This window comes from Toxorhynchites rutilus, chromosome 2 (assembly GCF_029784135.1).
Source record: "Toxorhynchites rutilus septentrionalis strain SRP chromosome 2, ASM2978413v1, whole genome shotgun sequence".
NCBI classification, from domain to species: domain Eukaryota; kingdom Metazoa; phylum Arthropoda; class Insecta; order Diptera; family Culicidae; genus Toxorhynchites; species Toxorhynchites rutilus.
Genome location: NC_073745.1, coordinates 247479291 through 247497999, shown reverse-complemented (window position 1 = coordinate 247497999; position 18709 = coordinate 247479291). Strand labels below are relative to the sequence as shown.

The 18709-nt window shown below is 39.9% G+C and overlaps 3 protein-coding genes across 4 annotated transcripts; 1 reads left to right on the top strand and 2 right to left on the bottom strand.

Moving 5' to 3' along the window:
* Window positions 1–9406: 9406 nt before the first annotated feature.
* On the top strand, window positions 9407–10929 carry LOC129769892 (corepressor interacting with RBPJ 1). Its single transcript, XM_055772412.1, has 3 exons — window positions 9407–9719; window positions 9797–10080; window positions 10143–10929. Exons 1-3 carry the CDS (start codon window positions 9648–9650, stop codon window positions 10759–10761), a joined length of 975 nt encoding a protein of 324 aa, XP_055628387.1. The 5' UTR covers window positions 9407–9647; the 3' UTR covers window positions 10762–10929.
* LOC129769891 (COP9 signalosome complex subunit 1b) lies at window positions 10794–13222 on the bottom strand. Of its 2 annotated transcripts, none has more exons than XM_055772409.1 (4): window positions 13076–13222; window positions 12614–12928; window positions 11520–12551; window positions 10794–11069 (listed from the first exon to the last, which is right to left on the bottom strand). In XM_055772409.1, exons 1-4 carry the CDS (start codon window positions 13097–13099, stop codon window positions 10989–10991), a joined length of 1452 nt encoding a protein of 483 aa, XP_055628384.1. In that variant the 5' UTR covers window positions 13100–13222; the 3' UTR covers window positions 10794–10988. The 2 variants fall into 2 exon arrangements, with proteins under 2 accessions (XP_055628384.1, XP_055628385.1); XM_055772410.1 differs by lacking the exon at window positions 10794–11069 and adding an exon at window positions 11103–11427.
* A 1075-nt stretch (window positions 13223–14297) lies between these two features.
* Window positions 14298–15977, bottom strand: LOC129769890 (uncharacterized). Its single transcript, XM_055772408.1, has 4 exons — window positions 15533–15977; window positions 15365–15475; window positions 15024–15304; window positions 14298–14964 (listed from the first exon to the last, which is right to left on the bottom strand). Exons 3-4 carry the CDS (start codon window positions 15178–15180, stop codon window positions 14546–14548), a joined length of 576 nt encoding a protein of 191 aa, XP_055628383.1. The 5' UTR covers window positions 15181–15304; window positions 15365–15475; window positions 15533–15977; the 3' UTR covers window positions 14298–14545.
* Between the last annotated feature and the right edge of the window lie 2732 nt (window positions 15978–18709).

The following is an 18709-nucleotide window of genomic DNA, read 5'->3' as shown; positions in this document are numbered from 1 at the left end:
TGACACTGAACTCAACTTCCACGATTTTAACATTATTCGCCTGGATAGAAATGATTCTTATGGAGGAGTACTTTTGGGGATCAAAAAGTGCTACTCTTTCTATAAAATTCCTCTCCCAGCTCTATCAGACGTCGAAATTGTCGCGTGTCAAATAACTGCAAAGAGTAAAGAACTTTGCATAGCTTCAGTATACGTTCCTCCAAATACTAACATTAGCCGTAGTCATCTTTGGAATCTAGTCTCGATTCTCTCATCCCCAGTTCTAATTCTGGGTGATATGAACTCTCATGGTACTGGGTGGGGTGATCCTTATGATGACGCCAGAGCGGCTATTTTTTACGATTTATGTGACGATTTCAACTTGACTATCTTGAACACTGGTGAAGCGACACGAATTCCAAAACCTCCGGCTCGAGAAAGTCGTCTCGACCTTTCTTTTTGCTCAAGCTCGTTATCATTGGATTGCCAGTGGAAGGTCATCAATGATCCCCATGGTAGCGATCACTTGCCAATCAGTATATCAATCAAGTGTAGCCCGCAATCCACTGAACCATCTCGAGTTCCATTTGATCTAACAAGGAACATCGACTGGCAAAAATTTGCAACGGCGGTAACAATCGGTGTCGAATCAATAGATATACTTCCACCATTGGAAGAATATCGATTCTTTGTCGATTTGATGTATAAAAGCTCACTGGAAGCACAAAAAAGAAAAGTTCCAAGTGCTCCGTTTAAAAGAAAACCAGCCACTCCTGGCTGGGACGATGAATGCACAAAACTGTATTTGAAAAAATCTGATGCTTTCAAAGCTTTTCGTAGACATGGAACATCCACACACTTCGAGGAATATTCAAAGCTTGAAATACAGCTGAAACAATTAATTAAAGCAAAAAAACGCGGTTACTGGCGCAATTTCATTGAAGGTCTTTCTCGTGAAACCTCAATACGTACCTTGTGGAGGGTAGCTCGCAACATGCGTAACCGCTCATCTACCAACGAGAGTGAAGAATACTCCAACCGATGGATATTCGATTTCGCGAAAAAGGTCTGTCCAGACTCAGTTCCAGCCCAACATACTCTTCGAGAAACGTCTCCGAGCAGTGGACCTCTGGACGGACCATTCTCAATGCTGGAATTTTCTATGGCTCTTCTTTCATCGAACAACTCTTCACCCGGAAGCGATATGATTAAATTCGTTCTTCTAAAAAATCTTCCCGATATCGCGAAAAGACGCTTGCTAGACTTATTCAATACCCTACTAGAAAACAATATTGTGCCACCCGAATGGAGACAGGTCAAAGTAATAGCAATTCAAAAGCCTGGCAAACCAGCGTCTGACCATAACTCATACCGTCCGATTGCTATGCTCTCGTGCATTAGAAAATTGTTGGAGAAAATGATCCTTCGAAGACTCGATCAATGGATCGAGACAAATAATTTGCTATCAAGTACACAATTTGGGTTTCGCAAGAGCAAAGGAACAAACGATTGTCTAGCGTTGCTTTCTACAGATATTCAACTGGCCTTTGCGCACAAGGAGCAATTGGCTTCAGTATTCTTGGATATTAAGGGAGCTTTTGATTCGGTTACCATAGAAATTCTGTCAGACAATCTGGACAGATGTGGACTTCCTGGAATTTTGAATAACTTTTTGTACAATTTGTTGTCAGAAAAGCGAATGAACTTCACCCTTGGACAACTGACAACTTCCAGAAATAGTTATATGGGTCTACCCCAAGGCTCATGTCTGAGCCCCCTTCTTTATAATTTTTATGTGAAAGATATTGACAGTTGTTTGGCAGAACAATGCACGCTTAGACAGCTTGCAGATGATGGTGTGGTTTCCGTCAGAGGTCTCCATGCCGAAAATTTGCAAAGACCATTGCAAAATTCCTTAGATAACTTGTCTTCTTGGGCAAGGAACTTAGGGATCGAATTCTCGCCGCAGAAAACCGAACTGGTAGTGTTTACTCGAAAGCGGTTCCCAGCCCAATTGCAACTTAAGCTTTTGGGCAGAAGCATTACCCAATCATTGACTTTCAAGTACCTTGGTGTCTGGTTTGATTCAAAATGCACTTGGAATACCCACATTACGTATTTGAAGCAAAAATGTCAAAAGAGGGTCAACTTCCTCCGCTCGATTTGCGGCACGTGGTGGGGAGCTAATCCGGGAGATCTCATAACACTTTATAAAACAACTATTCTATCCATTCTGGAGTATGGCTCTTTTTGCTTTCTCTCAGCAGCTAAAAGTCACCTTCTAAAACTGGAACGAATTCAATATCATTGTCTGCGTATAGCTCTTGGCTGTATGCACTCAACGCATAACATGAGTCTCGAGGTTCTGGCAGGAGTAACTCCTCTACAGAACCGATTCTGGGAACTCTCTCTCAGAATACTGGTGAAATGCGGAGTCACGAACACACTTTTGATTGAAAACTTTGAAAAAATTCTTCATCTAAATATACAATCTCGGTTTATGAGAATTTACCACCACTATATTTCGTCAGATATTTGTCTTCCATCGTTTACTCCAGACCGTGCTCACTTCACCATCAGCAGTTCCTCAATTGAATACGATCTGTCGATGAAACAAGCAATACTTGGAATCTCAGATCAGCTTCGATCAACTTACATTCCCCGTATTTTTAACCGAAAGTACTCAAAAGTCAATTGCATGAAAAGATACTTCACTGATGGGTCTCGCCTCAATGGATCCACTGGCTTCGGTGTTTTCAATGAAAATTCGAGCGCCTTCCGTAAACTGCAGGAACCTTGTTCCGTTTATGTTGCTGAGCTGGCAGCAATCGACTTCGCATTGGGGATGATCTCCAACAAGCCTGCAGACCATTACTTCATTTTCTCGGATAGTCTCAGTTCGCTTGAGGCTCTCCAGTCGATGAGAACTAGTAGGCACCCATCTTATTTCCTCACAAAAGTGAGGCTGCAGATGAGTGCACTGATCGAAAGATCTTATAAGATAACCTTTGTATGGGTCCCCTCTCATTGCTCAATTCCTGGCAATGAGAAGGCGGACACTCTAGCAAAGGTGGGTGCCCAGGAAGGCGAATTGTTTGATAGACAGATTTCATACGATGAATTTTTCCAATTACTGCGTCAGAGTTCCCTCTTGAGTTGGCAAACCGATTGGGACACTGGAAGTCTTGGGCGGTGGTTATATTCAATTATTCCAAAGGTTTCTTCGAGAGCGTGGTTCAAAGGCTTGGACGTAAGTCGTGACTTCATTCGTGTAATGAGTAGACTTATGTCCAACCACTACTCGCTAGATGTGCACCTCCACAGAATAAATCTTGTTCAAAACAATGTCTGTCGGTGTGGAAACGGTTACGATGACATCGATCACGCAGTTTGGCAATGTACGGATAATTACGCAGCCAGAGAGTACCTTTTGAATGCCCTTGAGGTCCAAGGAAGACAACCCTATGTTCCTGTTAGAGACGTGTTGGGAACTCGCGACATCTGCTATATGCAGTTGATCTATATGTTTGTGAAACGGTCTAGTATAAGAATTTAATGCTTTTGTGTTTTTTTTCTTTTTCATTATTAGTTTGTTTGTATTGTCCCCTCATCTCACCGTCGCCCACCCTCGACAGCTAGTCGAACACCAGATGCTATCCCTGGTCATTATGCACAATGCTACAGTGCGTGCGGCAACCCTCGGTTGAGACAATGATACCTCATATCCATATCCCTAACCTGACCCGTCCCACAAAAATTGTTGCCCCTCTAACCTCGAGTAAACCGCGAGTAATCGGTCGAAACCTACTAAACATAGATTTAAGATGAAATTTTTGTATAAACAAAACTTGAGTTAGCGGCTCCGCAAAGCTTATGCGATTGAGCCTTACAAATAAACGAATTGGAAAAAAAAAAAAAAAAATTACATTGTTATTTAAACATTACTGTGGAAACACATACATTTATTTCCGCGTGCTGAATCAAAACAATTCAGAAAACCACCCGGCATAAATGTTGATGATTGATACTGGTCCTTTTGTTACCTTTGTGATCACGACTAATTATTTCTCGTTGCACCTATTAGTGGATTTATTTTTATATCCTCGGATGCAAAAAAAAAATCACAGGAGGGTTGTGCCCGAGAGACGACCGCATAGTTGACGTAGGATTCCGTTAGGCTATCTTTTGATTTTGGATATGTTTGAAGAATTACATAATTAAACTGTTTGATAATGATTTGGTGGCCCTGAAAAGAGCCGTTTTGTTTGGTTGTTGGGTATTGTTCATTCACTTCACCAGTGAATGGTGACAGCAATGATGACAAAAGGACGGCAAACAGTTATTGGATGGTGCGTATCAGATAGAAGGATGCCGAAGTGGAATGAGATATAATGAAAACCGCCATCTTTGACCCTAGACGAGATGACCCCTGTGTTATGTATGGATGAAATAAAGAAAAAAAAACTCACCAATACCAATACCGAACACAATTATCTTTTTTCACATCAGTAAAAACATAATACTTTAATATAGAGACAACATATTTGAAAAGGAAAAAGTAATTTTCTTTTATAATTTTAACTTTCTGAGTTAACTTTCTTTTAACTTCACTTTTCCAATTTTTCTCGCCGTATGAAATTTCCTTGGGTGAAAATGAACACAACAAAACAGACAGCATAAAACCAAACAACCCGTTCTCGAGCGGGAACTCACCTTGATTTTTATTTATTTAATTGAAATAAATCGTTTCATATATCATTTTATTTTTAACACAACTGATAACATATATAATTTTACACTTATACTTGTGCTAAATTTCTCACTATACACGATCATGAAAATTCACGAAGCAACCAACATTAAAGTTGCAAATTTAAATTTTATTTGCTAGAACTAATCGTATCACTCACCTTACTTGCAATATAAAAATGCCCTCGACTTGCATATATTTACAATGCCGATTTCTACCGGGCAGCTTGGTTTTGATGTCTCTGTTAGGGAACTGCCGCATGTGTCTTCAATTTCGACCAATCAGAAGTGGGTATGTCCGTTAGTATAGGGGTTGAGAATTTTCAATTGTTCGATAGTTAATTTCATGACATATATTATTTTATTCAATATAAAAAAATGTTCTGGAATGCCGAAATCGATTGACCCAAAAATTTCATCAATCCATCATGAAATGACTGAGCAATAAGCGTTTGAAATTGGACAATTTTCACGATGTGCTCGATTTTCGATTTTTAATTTGTACCCCAATATGTTCCTGAAAGACGTAATCCTAACATTTTTGCGACACACTGGCGTCAAAATACTGACGGTTCCCTGTTAGTAGAAAATGTAAAAATAAACAGTATTTTTGATCATAGTTTTATATAGTTTTTGTGGTAAGTGGAAAACAGTTAAATAAACTCTTTTGTTTCAAAACAAATTGATAGTCCTGAGAAGGACTGGAATGGTTAAATGGGTTGTACGGAATCTGCTGCGTTTCAGTCGGATGTAGCAGTTTAGTTTTGCCAACGGTAGCTTTTACGGATTCGCATCTGCTTTCCTTGACTTTTACGTCATCGGCTTCTGTGCGTCGGTTTGCGAGGGTTTGATTGGCACCACCACGACGAGCTAAACGACGGATAGCGGGTGTGATACGATGCGATGCACTTCGCCCCTCTGCCTCCTTTGCTGCATCCAATTGTTGATGTGAAGAGCGCACCAGCAATGCACACTAGATTTAATTCGATGCACTTCGCTGCTTCCTCTCCTTTGCTTCCTTTGCCGCACCGGAGGGTGTTGGTTGATTTGTAGAACACTGCACACTAGAAGCCCAGATGTTTGCCGATCTGAGCGTTGAACGAGAATGAGATATCGAAGGAAGGAAGGAAGGAAGGTATTGAATTAGAGAGACTTTAAACTCTGAGAGTTCATTCGTCTCTTAGATATCGAAAAATGCTACCGTCCTTTTATATCAGTTGGTATGTGAGAAATAGGCGCCCCCCACTCGCTCGACATGCAAATATTTGATTTATCGGGGAACGAAAGAAGCGAAGTAGGCGAAAAAGAAATGACGTCAATTTCGACCAATCAGTACCGTTTGGATTTTTCGTTGAGATTTTTCAATTGTTCGGTTGAGATTTTTCAATTGTTCGATAGTTAATTACATGATATAGATAATTTTATTCAAGGTGAAAAATTGTTATAGAGTGCCGCAATGTTTTGATGTAAAAATCTCATCCATCCGTCATGAAATGACTGAGCAATAAGCGTTTGAAATTGGACATTTTTCACGATGCGATCGATATTCGTTTTTCAATTTGTACCCCAATATGTTCCCGAAAGACGTAATCCTACGTCAAAAAATCTCGATGGTTTTTTTTTTCAAAAAACGTTATCTCGGCCAATATTCCTGGAGGCATTCTATTTGGCTACTGCTGGTTTTTCTATTGTTTAAGTTCAGCATATCCTAAGCATCTTCTATGTTGGATTTCAGCATACAGTATTTGTTGTATATTATATTATTAGAATTCATATCAGTTTTAGTTTTTGTACAATTACGAATTAAATTCGTTTATTTTTTGCTTTCCGTCTATTAAAAAATGCACACTATGCAATGTCCCATGGTGATTACGTTTCATATGCAATTGTGTGGACAACTGCAAAATTCAACTGAGCTGAAGAGCTGTTCCAAATGAGCAGCTCACTTGTACGAAGTCGTACTTCGGTCGTTTTAAGTTTTTGTTTCTTACAGTAGTTGTTATCGATTTCAGTTCAATTCAACGGGTGATAACAATAATAATCTGTCTTTAGAACGAAATGCTGATTTTTGAATTGTTGTTTAGTAGTTAGTTTCAAATTCTTATCGTACAACGTAATATGTCCAATGTGCAAACGCGGACAGTCAAAACGACCAATGTAACATTTTTCGCTCATTGGCTTCAACTATAAACTCAAATTACGGCACAACAGCTACGATTGGTTTTGGAGAGTTATTCTTGATCGCTAGTGGTGAGAGGAGCGATAGAGATCGATAACTTTTAAGACAATACGCGGAATAATGTTCGGGTCTTCAACTTCGTTTTTCTCGAGTTGACGAAAATGTTACATTGGACCTTTTCAAAAGTTACGCGAGAAATCGCGGATAGTAAAAATAAAAAAAAATACGCTGCTTTATTTGGTACTTTCGTATTAGCGTCACCGGAGCCGAAATACAATAGATAGCAATTTTATTGTACACACTGGCACTCAGATATCTTTCGTATTGTTGCTGCCTTGTTGTTTGTAGTGTTTTGTCATTTCTTATTGTTACGAAAATGCGTTTTTATGATTTGCGGTATTTAAGTATGAACGCCACAGGAGCGCAATTTTCATTTTGTTTTTTTCGTAATGAAATTTATGAGAAAAAATGAGAGCAACGTAATCGGGACGAAGTCTCCATCAATCGAGAATAAGGAACAGAGGCGGCCCTAAGCCGCCGAGGTGACGTCGGAAGTGGCTTCTTTTCACCTTGTCCGGTTAAGTTTTGCTTTGAAATATATCATTTATATTTCAGTACAAAAATTAACCGGGGAAATGTATGCCTAACTAAAGGATCGCCTCCTGTTTCAAACTAACCGGGCAATCGATGGAACACAGGTTTTTTGGCGAAAGGCCGCCGCTTCCGACGACCTTCCGGCGACCGACTCGGATTGCGTCACCTTGGCGGCTTACGGCCGCCTCTGTTCCTTATCCTCAATTGATGGGGATTACGTTCCCATTACGTTGACCTCAGAATAAATTTAATTAAGAAAAACCAATTCATAATGAAAATTGCGCTCCGGTGGTGTTTATACTTAAATACTCCAAATCCCATTTTTGTAGCACTAAAAAATGACAAAACGCTGCATACAACAAGGCAACAACAATACAAATAATATTTGAATGCCAGTGCGAACAATAAAAATGTTATCTATTGTATTTTGGCTCCGGTGACGCTAATACGAAAGTACCCTTTATTTATAACTGCTTGAGCGATTTTCATATTTCAGTTTCACATGGAGGTGTTCACATTTAACATGGAGTTTGAAGTTAGCAACTATTCGACTATATAACCGAACCGAGTTGTGAACAACAGTAATTGACAGAATCAAAATGTCAGTGAACCGCAGCAATATTGGGTACACTGGGAATATGAGGGATTTGACGTTTTAGTCATACCCCTGGCTCCACTGCCGTGCTGGTATGCCCAAGCCCCGGGCAAGGGGATATGATCCGCGAGTCAAGATGTGCTACAAATTTAGCTGTCATTGCCAAACCTATCAAATTACTCGGCGAACTCAAGGCAAATCTATGGAACAAGGTGCGCCCATTCGCTAACTAAAAAAAGAATTGTTTTTTGAAAAAAAAAATTTCTCATATTAAACGAATTATTGAATATTTGATTAGTTTTTTTAGTATATCTTTGCAAAATAACATCTCCAACGCTCATCATCAAACATCATTTCCGTAAAAATCTAATCCACAATTTATACTATGCAGCACCATTCACAGAATGACAATCGAAAATTCGAACCGGATCAGTTGTGTGACGACATCACTCGAAACGAAACAAATTTTTAGCTTTACTTTTCAGCCGAAGAACACAGCTATCACCGCACTAAAATACCTTCTTTACATCTGGCTTAAAATGTACGTAAACGTAAACGTCATATTTAACTCGAAACAATCGTTAAATTCGTGAAAATTTAAAGAAGGTAGTTTTGAAATCTTATAAATAGTATGTAGATTTTTAAGTTATTCGATTACTTAAAACACGTAGTCCTGACGCTTACTTAGCCATTTGGTTGTATATTTCCAAATATTTTACAACACAATAATCACAAAAACTCACCATTATAATATAAAATCAGCATCAAACACAATTTCAGTTTCATATTATTTCACAATTTTCGAGGAAACGTATTACTCTATTACATAGAATACATATTGAATACAGAAAAGTAAATTTTCATTCATTATTTTTTGTTCTAGAAGTGTGTTAATTTCGTCCTTAATTTCGTTTTCCAAATGGCGCAAATCATTATGGTGCCTTCAACGCAAAGACAATAAATGAAACGCTTGCAGCGTAAAACGTAATGAATATAATGAATATAGCAATGAGTATTTAATAAAGTATCAGTATATTCCACAAATTGTGCTCAATCGTCTTAATTTACTTTTGTGTATTTTTTAAATGGCTGCAGAAAACCACTTCACGTTTTGACCCACCTGGTAGTATGTTAAGTGCCTTGTTTTACACCAGCTTGAGAGTTTGGCAGTTCTCGCGAGTGACAGTGGTCGCAAATTGCATTTGCGACCCGGACATGTTTAACGCTGTCAAATCCTATGTGCTAGTATACGGATGCCCTCAGGCTGGGTATGCCTGATATGTGAACTTCCTATCTTCCTGGCTACTCAACAATCAAAGTTTCACACAACCAAAACCCGTGAATCTTCCCACCTTCTATTCTTCATCTCGTTCTGATTCATTCATGTGTTGACATAAACTGTCAAAAATATAAAAAGAAACGTCGCAGTGCACTGATTGATATTTCGTGATCTCTTTCGGGCCAAAATAAGCAGAATTTTGTTTGCGAACCCAATCTCCTTGTTCGAAAAATACTAATTTTCGTGTGATCGTTAAAAATCTAACTTTCACGATGGGTAAAGGTTTTAATAACTACATGTGCAAAAAATTCTTCCATCCTGCATCCAGGGATAATTTGAAACGGGTAAGTGCCTGAACTCTTCACAGTGCTTTCCCTGTCCCATGTATCGATTCACCATATTTCGAATCGCCCTTCCCCAGGTATGGATGGCCGAACAGCAAGCCGATGCTTACAAGAAAAAGCAGGAAGAACTTCGCAACCAGTACGAGAAGGAACAAGAGCTGCATGACAATAAAGCTATGCTTAGCAAGGAGAGCAAGGACAAGCTGAGCGTAAACTTCATGTACGAACTTCCCCCGGGAATGAAGAAGGAACGAGAAAAGGAGACGTCGGACGAAGCTGAGTACAAATTCGAGTGGCAGCGGAAGTATAATGCGCCGCGTGAGAGCTACTGCAAGGGCGATACCGAGATCCGGGATCAACCGTTAGAATTGGTTGTGAGAGTGAAGTTGAAATCTCTCATTTATATTGTTTTCTTTTTTTCAGGTTCGGTATTCAGGTGCGCAATGTTCGCTGTATAAAATGTCACAAATGGGGCCACATTAATACCGACAAAGAATGTACAATGTATAGTCTTTCGATGAGTGAGGCAAGGAAAATGCATTCCGAAGCTGAAGCGAACCAGTTGCTATCCAAGAATGATCTAGAGCAAGGGCTTCGGGAGGATGGACTTGCCATGAAACGAAGTGCCAAGGAGCTAGCAACCTCGCATCAATTGGTTGAAGAGCCAGGACTGGACAAAATTCAAACTGAAACAGATTTCCTGAAATCATTGACCACCAAACAGAAGAAGAAGCTGCTGAAGAAATTGGAGAAAATCGAGAAACGTCATAGGAAGGACAAGAGGAAGAAACAATCAAGCTCGAATTCTAGCGGTTCATCAGAATCGTCATCTGACGAAGAGGAAGAACAATCCAGGAAGAAATCCAAGAAGTCCCGTCGCAAACGCGGAGCGAATTCTTCCGATTCGGATGATGGCGATAGAAATAGAAGGAATAGGGATAAACTTCATGCAAAGTCCACTTCCAGTCAGAGCATTCGTAAACACAGCAGAAGAGATCGTTCCCGTTCCCGGAGTCCACGCCGCGATCGCAAAAGGCATTAAGGCATTTTCGAAACGGATTATTAACTCCAGAATACAAGCATAGGGTTTTATTTTATCAAGATTTAATCCAAGTTATCCATATTCAATGTAACATATCAATAACTCTAGAAAGATTTTAGAAGCCATCCTGTTCCGTAGCGAAAATAAATCGAAAGTAAGTTCAATTTACCATGATTGCATTCCATCTTTTTCTCGAAACGTCCGAAAAAACTCTTCAAATGAAATTATCAATTACGGACCAGCGTTGATGAGGATGATCCAGTGGCCGGGAGTATTTCGGTGGCATGGTTACACTCTCGTGGTTGATTCTGCAATGAAAAATAACATCATTTAGCGGACGATCAAATACATCGTTGTGGCTTATCTGTTCTAATGTGATGTAGCTTAGGGGGAAGAAAATTGTCAGTGAATCGAGTTCGAATGTAGTGGAAGAGTGTCCGTTGCGTCACGTTTTATCAGTAGGGTCATTGTCGTAATCCGTTTGTCATTCGTAGTCCGATATGGAACGAAACATATTCTTGATTATATTATTATTTCAAGCAATTGTATTAACTCATTAAAGTTTTACACTTTGAGACAAAGTATCATTCAGAACAACAGTAATATAAATCATTTCTACTGCTTGTTTTGTAAAGCTGATTTGTTTTTCTTGTCTGCGACTACATCCTGAAATATATTTTACAATTACGATTAGAGATAATGATGCATTGTCATGGATGGACAATGTTCATGTTCATGGGATAAAATTTGATACTCACCTTCACATGAATATGATGCCTAACCATAGCTGCTCTCAGTATCAACATCCGGGAGCGCCGTTGGAATTCTTTGCCAACATTTATAGCTTTCTCGAAAGTGGCGCTTCTGTGATCGGCATCCTTCGCGTAAAGTATCTTGTTGTGGGAATCGATTCGTGCTTGAATTTGTCCCTCCAGTATCAGCTGCATAAGTTCGTTTTCCAGAGCTCCAACCGAACGATTGAAAGCGGTTGCCATTTTACGCATATCGGCCGAAAGATAGGGACTGAAGTACTGAACCAAAGCACGGTTACGGATTTGTATATACAGCGCGTTAACATGGGGAGCTATGTACATGTCCAATAGAAGATTTTCCTTAATTTCGTCAAGCAACTTTAAGCAAGACGCATATTTGGATTCATAAAATTTAAAGATGATGTCACGCAGTTGTGGTTCCAGCTCAAGGAACAACTTAAAAGAACTGCTTGAGATTACATTCTTCAGCTCCTGTCTATCGAAAGTGGCCAACGCACAAAGTCCTCCATACATTGCGACATTATTTGTGGAAATCATTTCGGGAAAATCGCACAGATCAAAGTTAGCCTGGAGAAAATTCTTAGCCGCAGACTTATATTTCCGAGTGGCCAACTCAGCCAACCCGGCGGCACATTTCAAACGTGTAATTACCGCTTGATTCGGATCTTTATCCTTGGAGGTTTCCGCAATTTCCGTGGTTCCCTCTGCTTTGGACACATAGCTCAGCACATGTGACCAATTTTGGAGATAAACTGACACCTTAATGACGTTCAGACACATATTGACCACATGCTTGCCACTGGTGCAATAATCACGCGCTCGGGAGTAACACTTGAGAGCATTGGACAGATCTCCACAGTTCAAATGATGATCGCCAAGGTCGTCATGCCCACGCCGAATGCTTTCCTTGATAGAATTCGCCTTGTAATTTTTCAAATCACAATCCAGCTTTTCCAGTTTGAGCGCAGACTTCTTACTCTTTGTTTCAACCCAAGCAGTATCGAAGCTTGGAATATCCTATCGAGACAAAAAAAACATTTGAAACAACAAGTCAACCCCAGAAGGCTGCACTCGATTACCTGTGAACTTGATTGAGCGGCCACATCCGGTAGGGTACTGCCAGCAGACAAATCAGCCAATTTTTTGTGCAAATGTTGGTACAGTGTTACATTGTAGGTCGTCGTCACATAGTTGATGGCCATTTTGAGCGCTTCCAAGCGCAGTGATGGACAATGATCGGCGATATAAATCAGTCGATGTAGTTTCGCAAAACCGGTGTACTGATTTGCATACACTTCCAGGTCGAGCGATGAGTTTTCCACAATGTACATGTCCTCTTCATTGTTTTCATTATCTTCCGGCTGGGCGTCGACCTGCATCGGTTCGACTGCGTTCTGGGGGAAAGAGTTAAACAGAAATAAATATTTCTACGTCATACGGGATTACGGAATAGGAACAAGTGCCAAATATTTTATTCCCATCAAAGCAGTCTCCCTTTAATTTGCAAACTATTTGTTAAATATTTTATGGTTATATGTTACCGGCACAATCAACGGGAGAGGCATCGTTATATTTATGGCAAATTTAAGCTGAAAAGAAAACTATTTTCAATTGCTGCTTAAGTTTCCGAACTCAATGGATTCCTTCTGTAGCTGTCAAATATTTACCCGAAAAACAACTGGCAAGGTTACTCTTGTGGAAGGTTTTCTAATAAATCGAAGGAGACAACCAGGGATGCCAGGTGTTTTTTTCAGATATCTTCACATGGTATGAAAAAATGTCTTCAACTGTCTTCACAATTATCAAGGAGCTCGAATTGACAGGTGGTTCGTTTTCGAAAGTATGAGGATCAAGATGCTAAACTATAGGTGTTTCGTTCTTGACACTTTCATGACAATACCTGAGACGAGTAGCGAGACGTAGCTTTCTGAATTATTTACTTTTTGTTTGGTTGTGTGGTTATGGTTTCATATCAACTCGCTGAGGAAAACAACTGAAGGAAGAAATAAACAAATATATATTCGTGAAAAATAGTGTACTAGAGCTGCAATAAGGTATTTATATTATATATTATAACCGCTCCATGTAATGTAATTAAACATACACATACTCTTTACAGATACACAGGTCGAAGGCCACTGATCATTTAACAAGAGCCAAAGGTTGTACCGCTCATGGCAACTCTACACGAGTTGAAGATTGTACCGTCCAGTGACCATTCTACCCTGGATTCCTCGAGTCAAGAGAGACGCACCACGATTGATATGAGGTACAGACTAGGGGGGCGTCGCTGATCAATGGTCAGTTATACTCCAATAGGAAGTATCCCGTGTCGGCCACACATACATAGTACTGGAGACTGCAACATCCCAATTATGAGATCTATGTAATACTAACCTCGAGCCAACTGCGAGTAATCGGTTACATATTACTAACACAGTTGTAAGACAAAAATTGTTAAAATATTGGACTCCCGGCCCCGTCAAGCTACGTGCCTTAATAAAATATATATTTTGGGAAAAAAAAATTATATATTATTCAATATTTTTGGGGGACAGTGAGGATTTGATGAGCTTGTGAATGTGATAAAAGTGCTATAAGTCTAAGAAATCTGTTGTCCAACTCCTCCACAGATAATCGTTCATCTCGCGGTTCTCTATCATGCCAAAATTATATTGTGAATATTTTATTTACTTCAGATGCCGTATTATTGTGCAGTAAAAGGATGTGGAAACAAGGTTCTCATGACGAAAAATAACCCGGACATTGTTTACCACACTTTTCTCCGAGATGGAGATAAAAATCAAAAATCAAATCATATGCTCACGTCATTTCCATAGAAGCAGTTACGATGACCGACATCAAATGCGCCATGAACTTAATGGTACGAGGAAATATAGGATGTTGAATTCCAAAGTTAAACCTTTTTTCTGCCTTATATGTATCAGCCATTCCATGTCTAACCGATATAGTGGTTCTCCGATTTTCGTGGAAAGTGGTAGATTTGTTTTTTATTGTAAAATATTAGACCCGTCTTTTCTTGTTTTTTTTATTAGGGCTGTGTGGTATACGTTGCAAATCGTGAATATTGTCACCGGATTAAGGGGATTGTAGTGATGTAGAACGTTGAACTTTTGACTAGTCTGAAATCGATCCACCGCCGCAACAATAAGAAATTTCTCACCGTGCAATTTTTCGAAATGACTGGTATACTCATCGGCAGTGCGGAAATACTCTCGGCATACAAAGCAGCAGCGCAAAGAGGGGTCCAAATTGTGTTTCAGCATACGTTCCACCGTAGTCACATAACGAATTTCCGATAGAAGTCGATTCGCCGCTACCATCTCTTTAATTTCCTTCAAAACTTTGTCGTTTTGTAAAATTGCATCCAGCATACGCAGGAATTTGTTTTGCTTTTTGGAAGTTAACTCTGAAAAATCAACAAATATAATCATTCTTTAGCGGAATAAATATATCAAACCGACCTACCAGCGTGATTGTTCTGTTCTTGCTGCTCCAGTAGGTTTCGCAACCGCTCCATGTTCAATTTAAAATGATTTGGTCGATTACCATTGGCATGCTGTTGGATTGGCTCATTACGTGTTATCAAATTGTGGTTCATCAGCACCCAGCCCAACTCGTCCATTTTGACACGAGTGTTGCGGCGCAGTTTTATTTTTCGCGTAGTTTCCGTTTGATGATGCCTCCGTCCTTGATCAGATTGTGCCGATAAATTCGTACCACGTACGATTCTATTTCATGCTTTTGCCCTGGTGATAAAACAAAAAAAAATTAACACTCTCTTTTAAATGCTCAATAAAACCACATACGAAAAACGCTGCTTGCTTGGAAAGAAAAGCATTGATTGCGCGGCTAGAAGGTAAAATATACTCAAAACATCCTTCTGCACTGTTTTTAATTCGACCGCTGATTGTAGATATCTGAAAAAGTAGAAGCAATTATGAGAAATTGTTATACGAAAAAATCCAGAAAATTACCTGCCTACAGTGAAGCGCGAGCAGCTATTTTGCCTACGAATGCATTTGTCACCAAAAGATATGATTTGCTTTGTAAACAAATTTGTTTTTTCACGAGCAATGGCCGAACAGCAATTTTGACATTGCGGTCCACCTATAGTATAACGCCTTGATGAGGATAAGGCATGGAAGATGCGAGAGGAGATGAATAATGACAGCGACTATTTTTGTTTATAAACAAACCAGGTCCAATTTTTATGCAACATATCGTTTTCTGCACACCAACAATCACCTACGCTGGGCCGGTTTCAATCGAACTAGCTGTTGTGTCTCACAACCCGCACGATCAGGTGAGTCTCCAACTGACGCAGCAGTCGCCGGGGAACAACATGCTTGGATATCCATAGCGTACCGCTGCGCTCACTCAATCGTAATGGGTCGTCAACGACTAATGTGATCAAAGCGGATGGAACTAAGAGCAGTACAGCACAAGCCCACCGGTAGTGGCTCTTTAATATACCCGCTAGCACAGCTCCCACAATCGCTGAATTGCCAATCCCAGCAGTAACGGCAACAACCTTCACGTTCCGTAAAACAGCAATGAAGAAAATAACTTGCAGCAGTCACCGAAACACAACAATGCCAACAGCGTAAAAAAGCAAACACATATCGGTATGCATTCCTCATTGCATGTCATTTGTTATCCTATTTCTCGGAAAACTCTAGCCGTTTATTTGGCCGCTGTCAATTCGAGCTCAAGTAATGGCTCAACAGCAATTCTGACATAACGTTCCACCTTATTATACCACCTTGGCAATCATTTTGAAGGAAACTAACGGTGGAAACGGAATGAAACGTATCCGCGATGACAACGGTACGGTGTCGACATCTGGATACGAGATTCGTTTTTGTTCAGTTTCAACCCCAGTGCCGCACTAACTGCTGTCAAAACGTTTTTTTATTCACTCAGTTGCGCACTCAGTGTCGCACTAATTCGCCCCGAAAGCTGCTAGTTTCGCACTGAGATGCTTCACGGGTTGGCACTCGGGTTCACCAATACAACTATACTGAACTGTCAAGTTCCGAGTATTGTTTTGGAAAATCTAGAAATGAAGACTATGAAAATGGAAAAGCTACTGCTCTTGCTTTTGTATTATTGGAATCGTAATCCAATTCAGATTCTGATTTTGAAGAGTATAGTCGTGTAGACGGCATTAAGCTCCGTGTGCTTTCATTGGGAGGCGAAAATTATTATGGATATTCAGGAGGAATAAACATGCTCTCAAAATCAAAATTATGAATGAAAATTTACTTTAACGTATCGAATATTTATTTTATGTGATGACATAAGAGGGTTTTTTTCCGATATAGCAGAAACATTGAACGAAAACTGTGTCTAACGATGATTTTATATTATAATAGTAATTATTTGTGGAACAAACAGGAAATGCATCGACAAATGGTTAAGTGAGTATCAGGACTACATGTGTTAGGTAATTAAACAATATGAAGTAAAAAATGTCATTCAAACTTTTATATTTTTACACTGCATTTGGCCCTTCTTATCTGATAGAGAATAATTTACCTCCCAAGCACTAATATCGCCACCAGACGTCGACACTGTACATTTGTCGTCGCAAATATAAACAAATCAGACTATATAACGCATACCAACAAACCACCGCATTCGTGAAACTGAAAACGTTTTTTTATTACAGAGTCAGTGTGGCACTGACTCAGTTTTAAAAACGAATTCGCTATAGGTTGAAACTGAGTGAATAAAAAAAACGTTTTGACTGCAGTTAGTGTGGCACTGGGGTTGAAACTGAACAAAAACGAATTCGCTAACACTCAACCAACCGGGGATGATTCAAAGTGCCTAGAAGGATATCCTAAGGTGGCCCAACTTGCTAAAACCACCCTTCAGCCATATTGGAAATCTACTCTGTTTTGTTTGGAAACAAAACACAATACGCTAGTGCAGAAGCTCGCTCGTGATCAGTCTGTCTCTTTCACGCTACAGGCAAATAATTCCCCTTCTGCTTTCTTCCGTACTGTTTCCATATGACCCATTCCAGCGTGACGTGACAATGGTTTGACTCACTAAAAACAGTTTTTTCTCGTTTTCATGTATAAATCACACGATTTCCAAATGGTAAATGATTTTAAAGTGAATTTGAGCTGGTGCTGGTTGATGACAATTTTCTCATGGGGGAACTTGGATTCCTCGTTCCCCATGCACAAGGAAGCAAAGTTACTCCAAACAATCTAAACTTAACTAATTTTGTACTATCAGTTTTTCTTACAGGCGGTGATATAAAATGCCATATACTGAGGCGTGCAGTTTAATGATTTAGATTAGCGGACGGGTATTTAACTTTGAGATATGATTCAATGCTGATTCAAATGTGGGTAGGCCAGAACGTGTGAATTGAATGGCTGGTTTCGCACAACGGGTTAAAGTAACAAAAAAATGAATATGAAGGGAAGTGATGTGCTTTTATGTAAGATCAGATATATCGAGACGACCGCACCTGGTTTGTTTAAAAACGGATCGCGACGACCGTACTAGTATGAATTAAGAGCGGATCGTGACGACCGCGCCAGGTTTAATTAAAAGCGGATCGTGACGACCGTGCTAGTATGAATTAAAAGCGGATCTTAACGACCGCGCCAGGCTTATTTAACAGCGGATCGCGACGACCGCGCTAGTATGAATTGAAAGCGGATTGAGACGACCGCGCCAGGTTTAGTTGAAAGCGGATAGTGACGACCGCGCCAGGTTTAATTAAAAGTGGATCGAGACGACCACGCCTGGTTTATTTAAAAACGGATTGGGACGACCGTGCTAGTATGAATTAAAAGCGGATCGTGACGACCGCGCCAGGTTTAATTAAAAGCGGATCGTGACGATCGCGCCAGGTTTAATTCAAAGAGGATCGCAACGACCGTACTAGTATAAATTGAAAGCAGATCGAGACGACCGTGCTTGGTTTTAATGAAGTGGATTGCGACGGCTGCGCTAGATTTAATTGAAAGTGGATCGCGACGACAGCGCTATGTTGAATAAGAAGATGATCACGACGACCGCGCGTGATTTGGTTCAAGCGATCATGTTACAGCGAATTATGTACAGCTTGAGAAGGTAGTAGATGCTCATGAAACAGCCAGTAAAAAAAAATTGAAGAGATTTGAAAT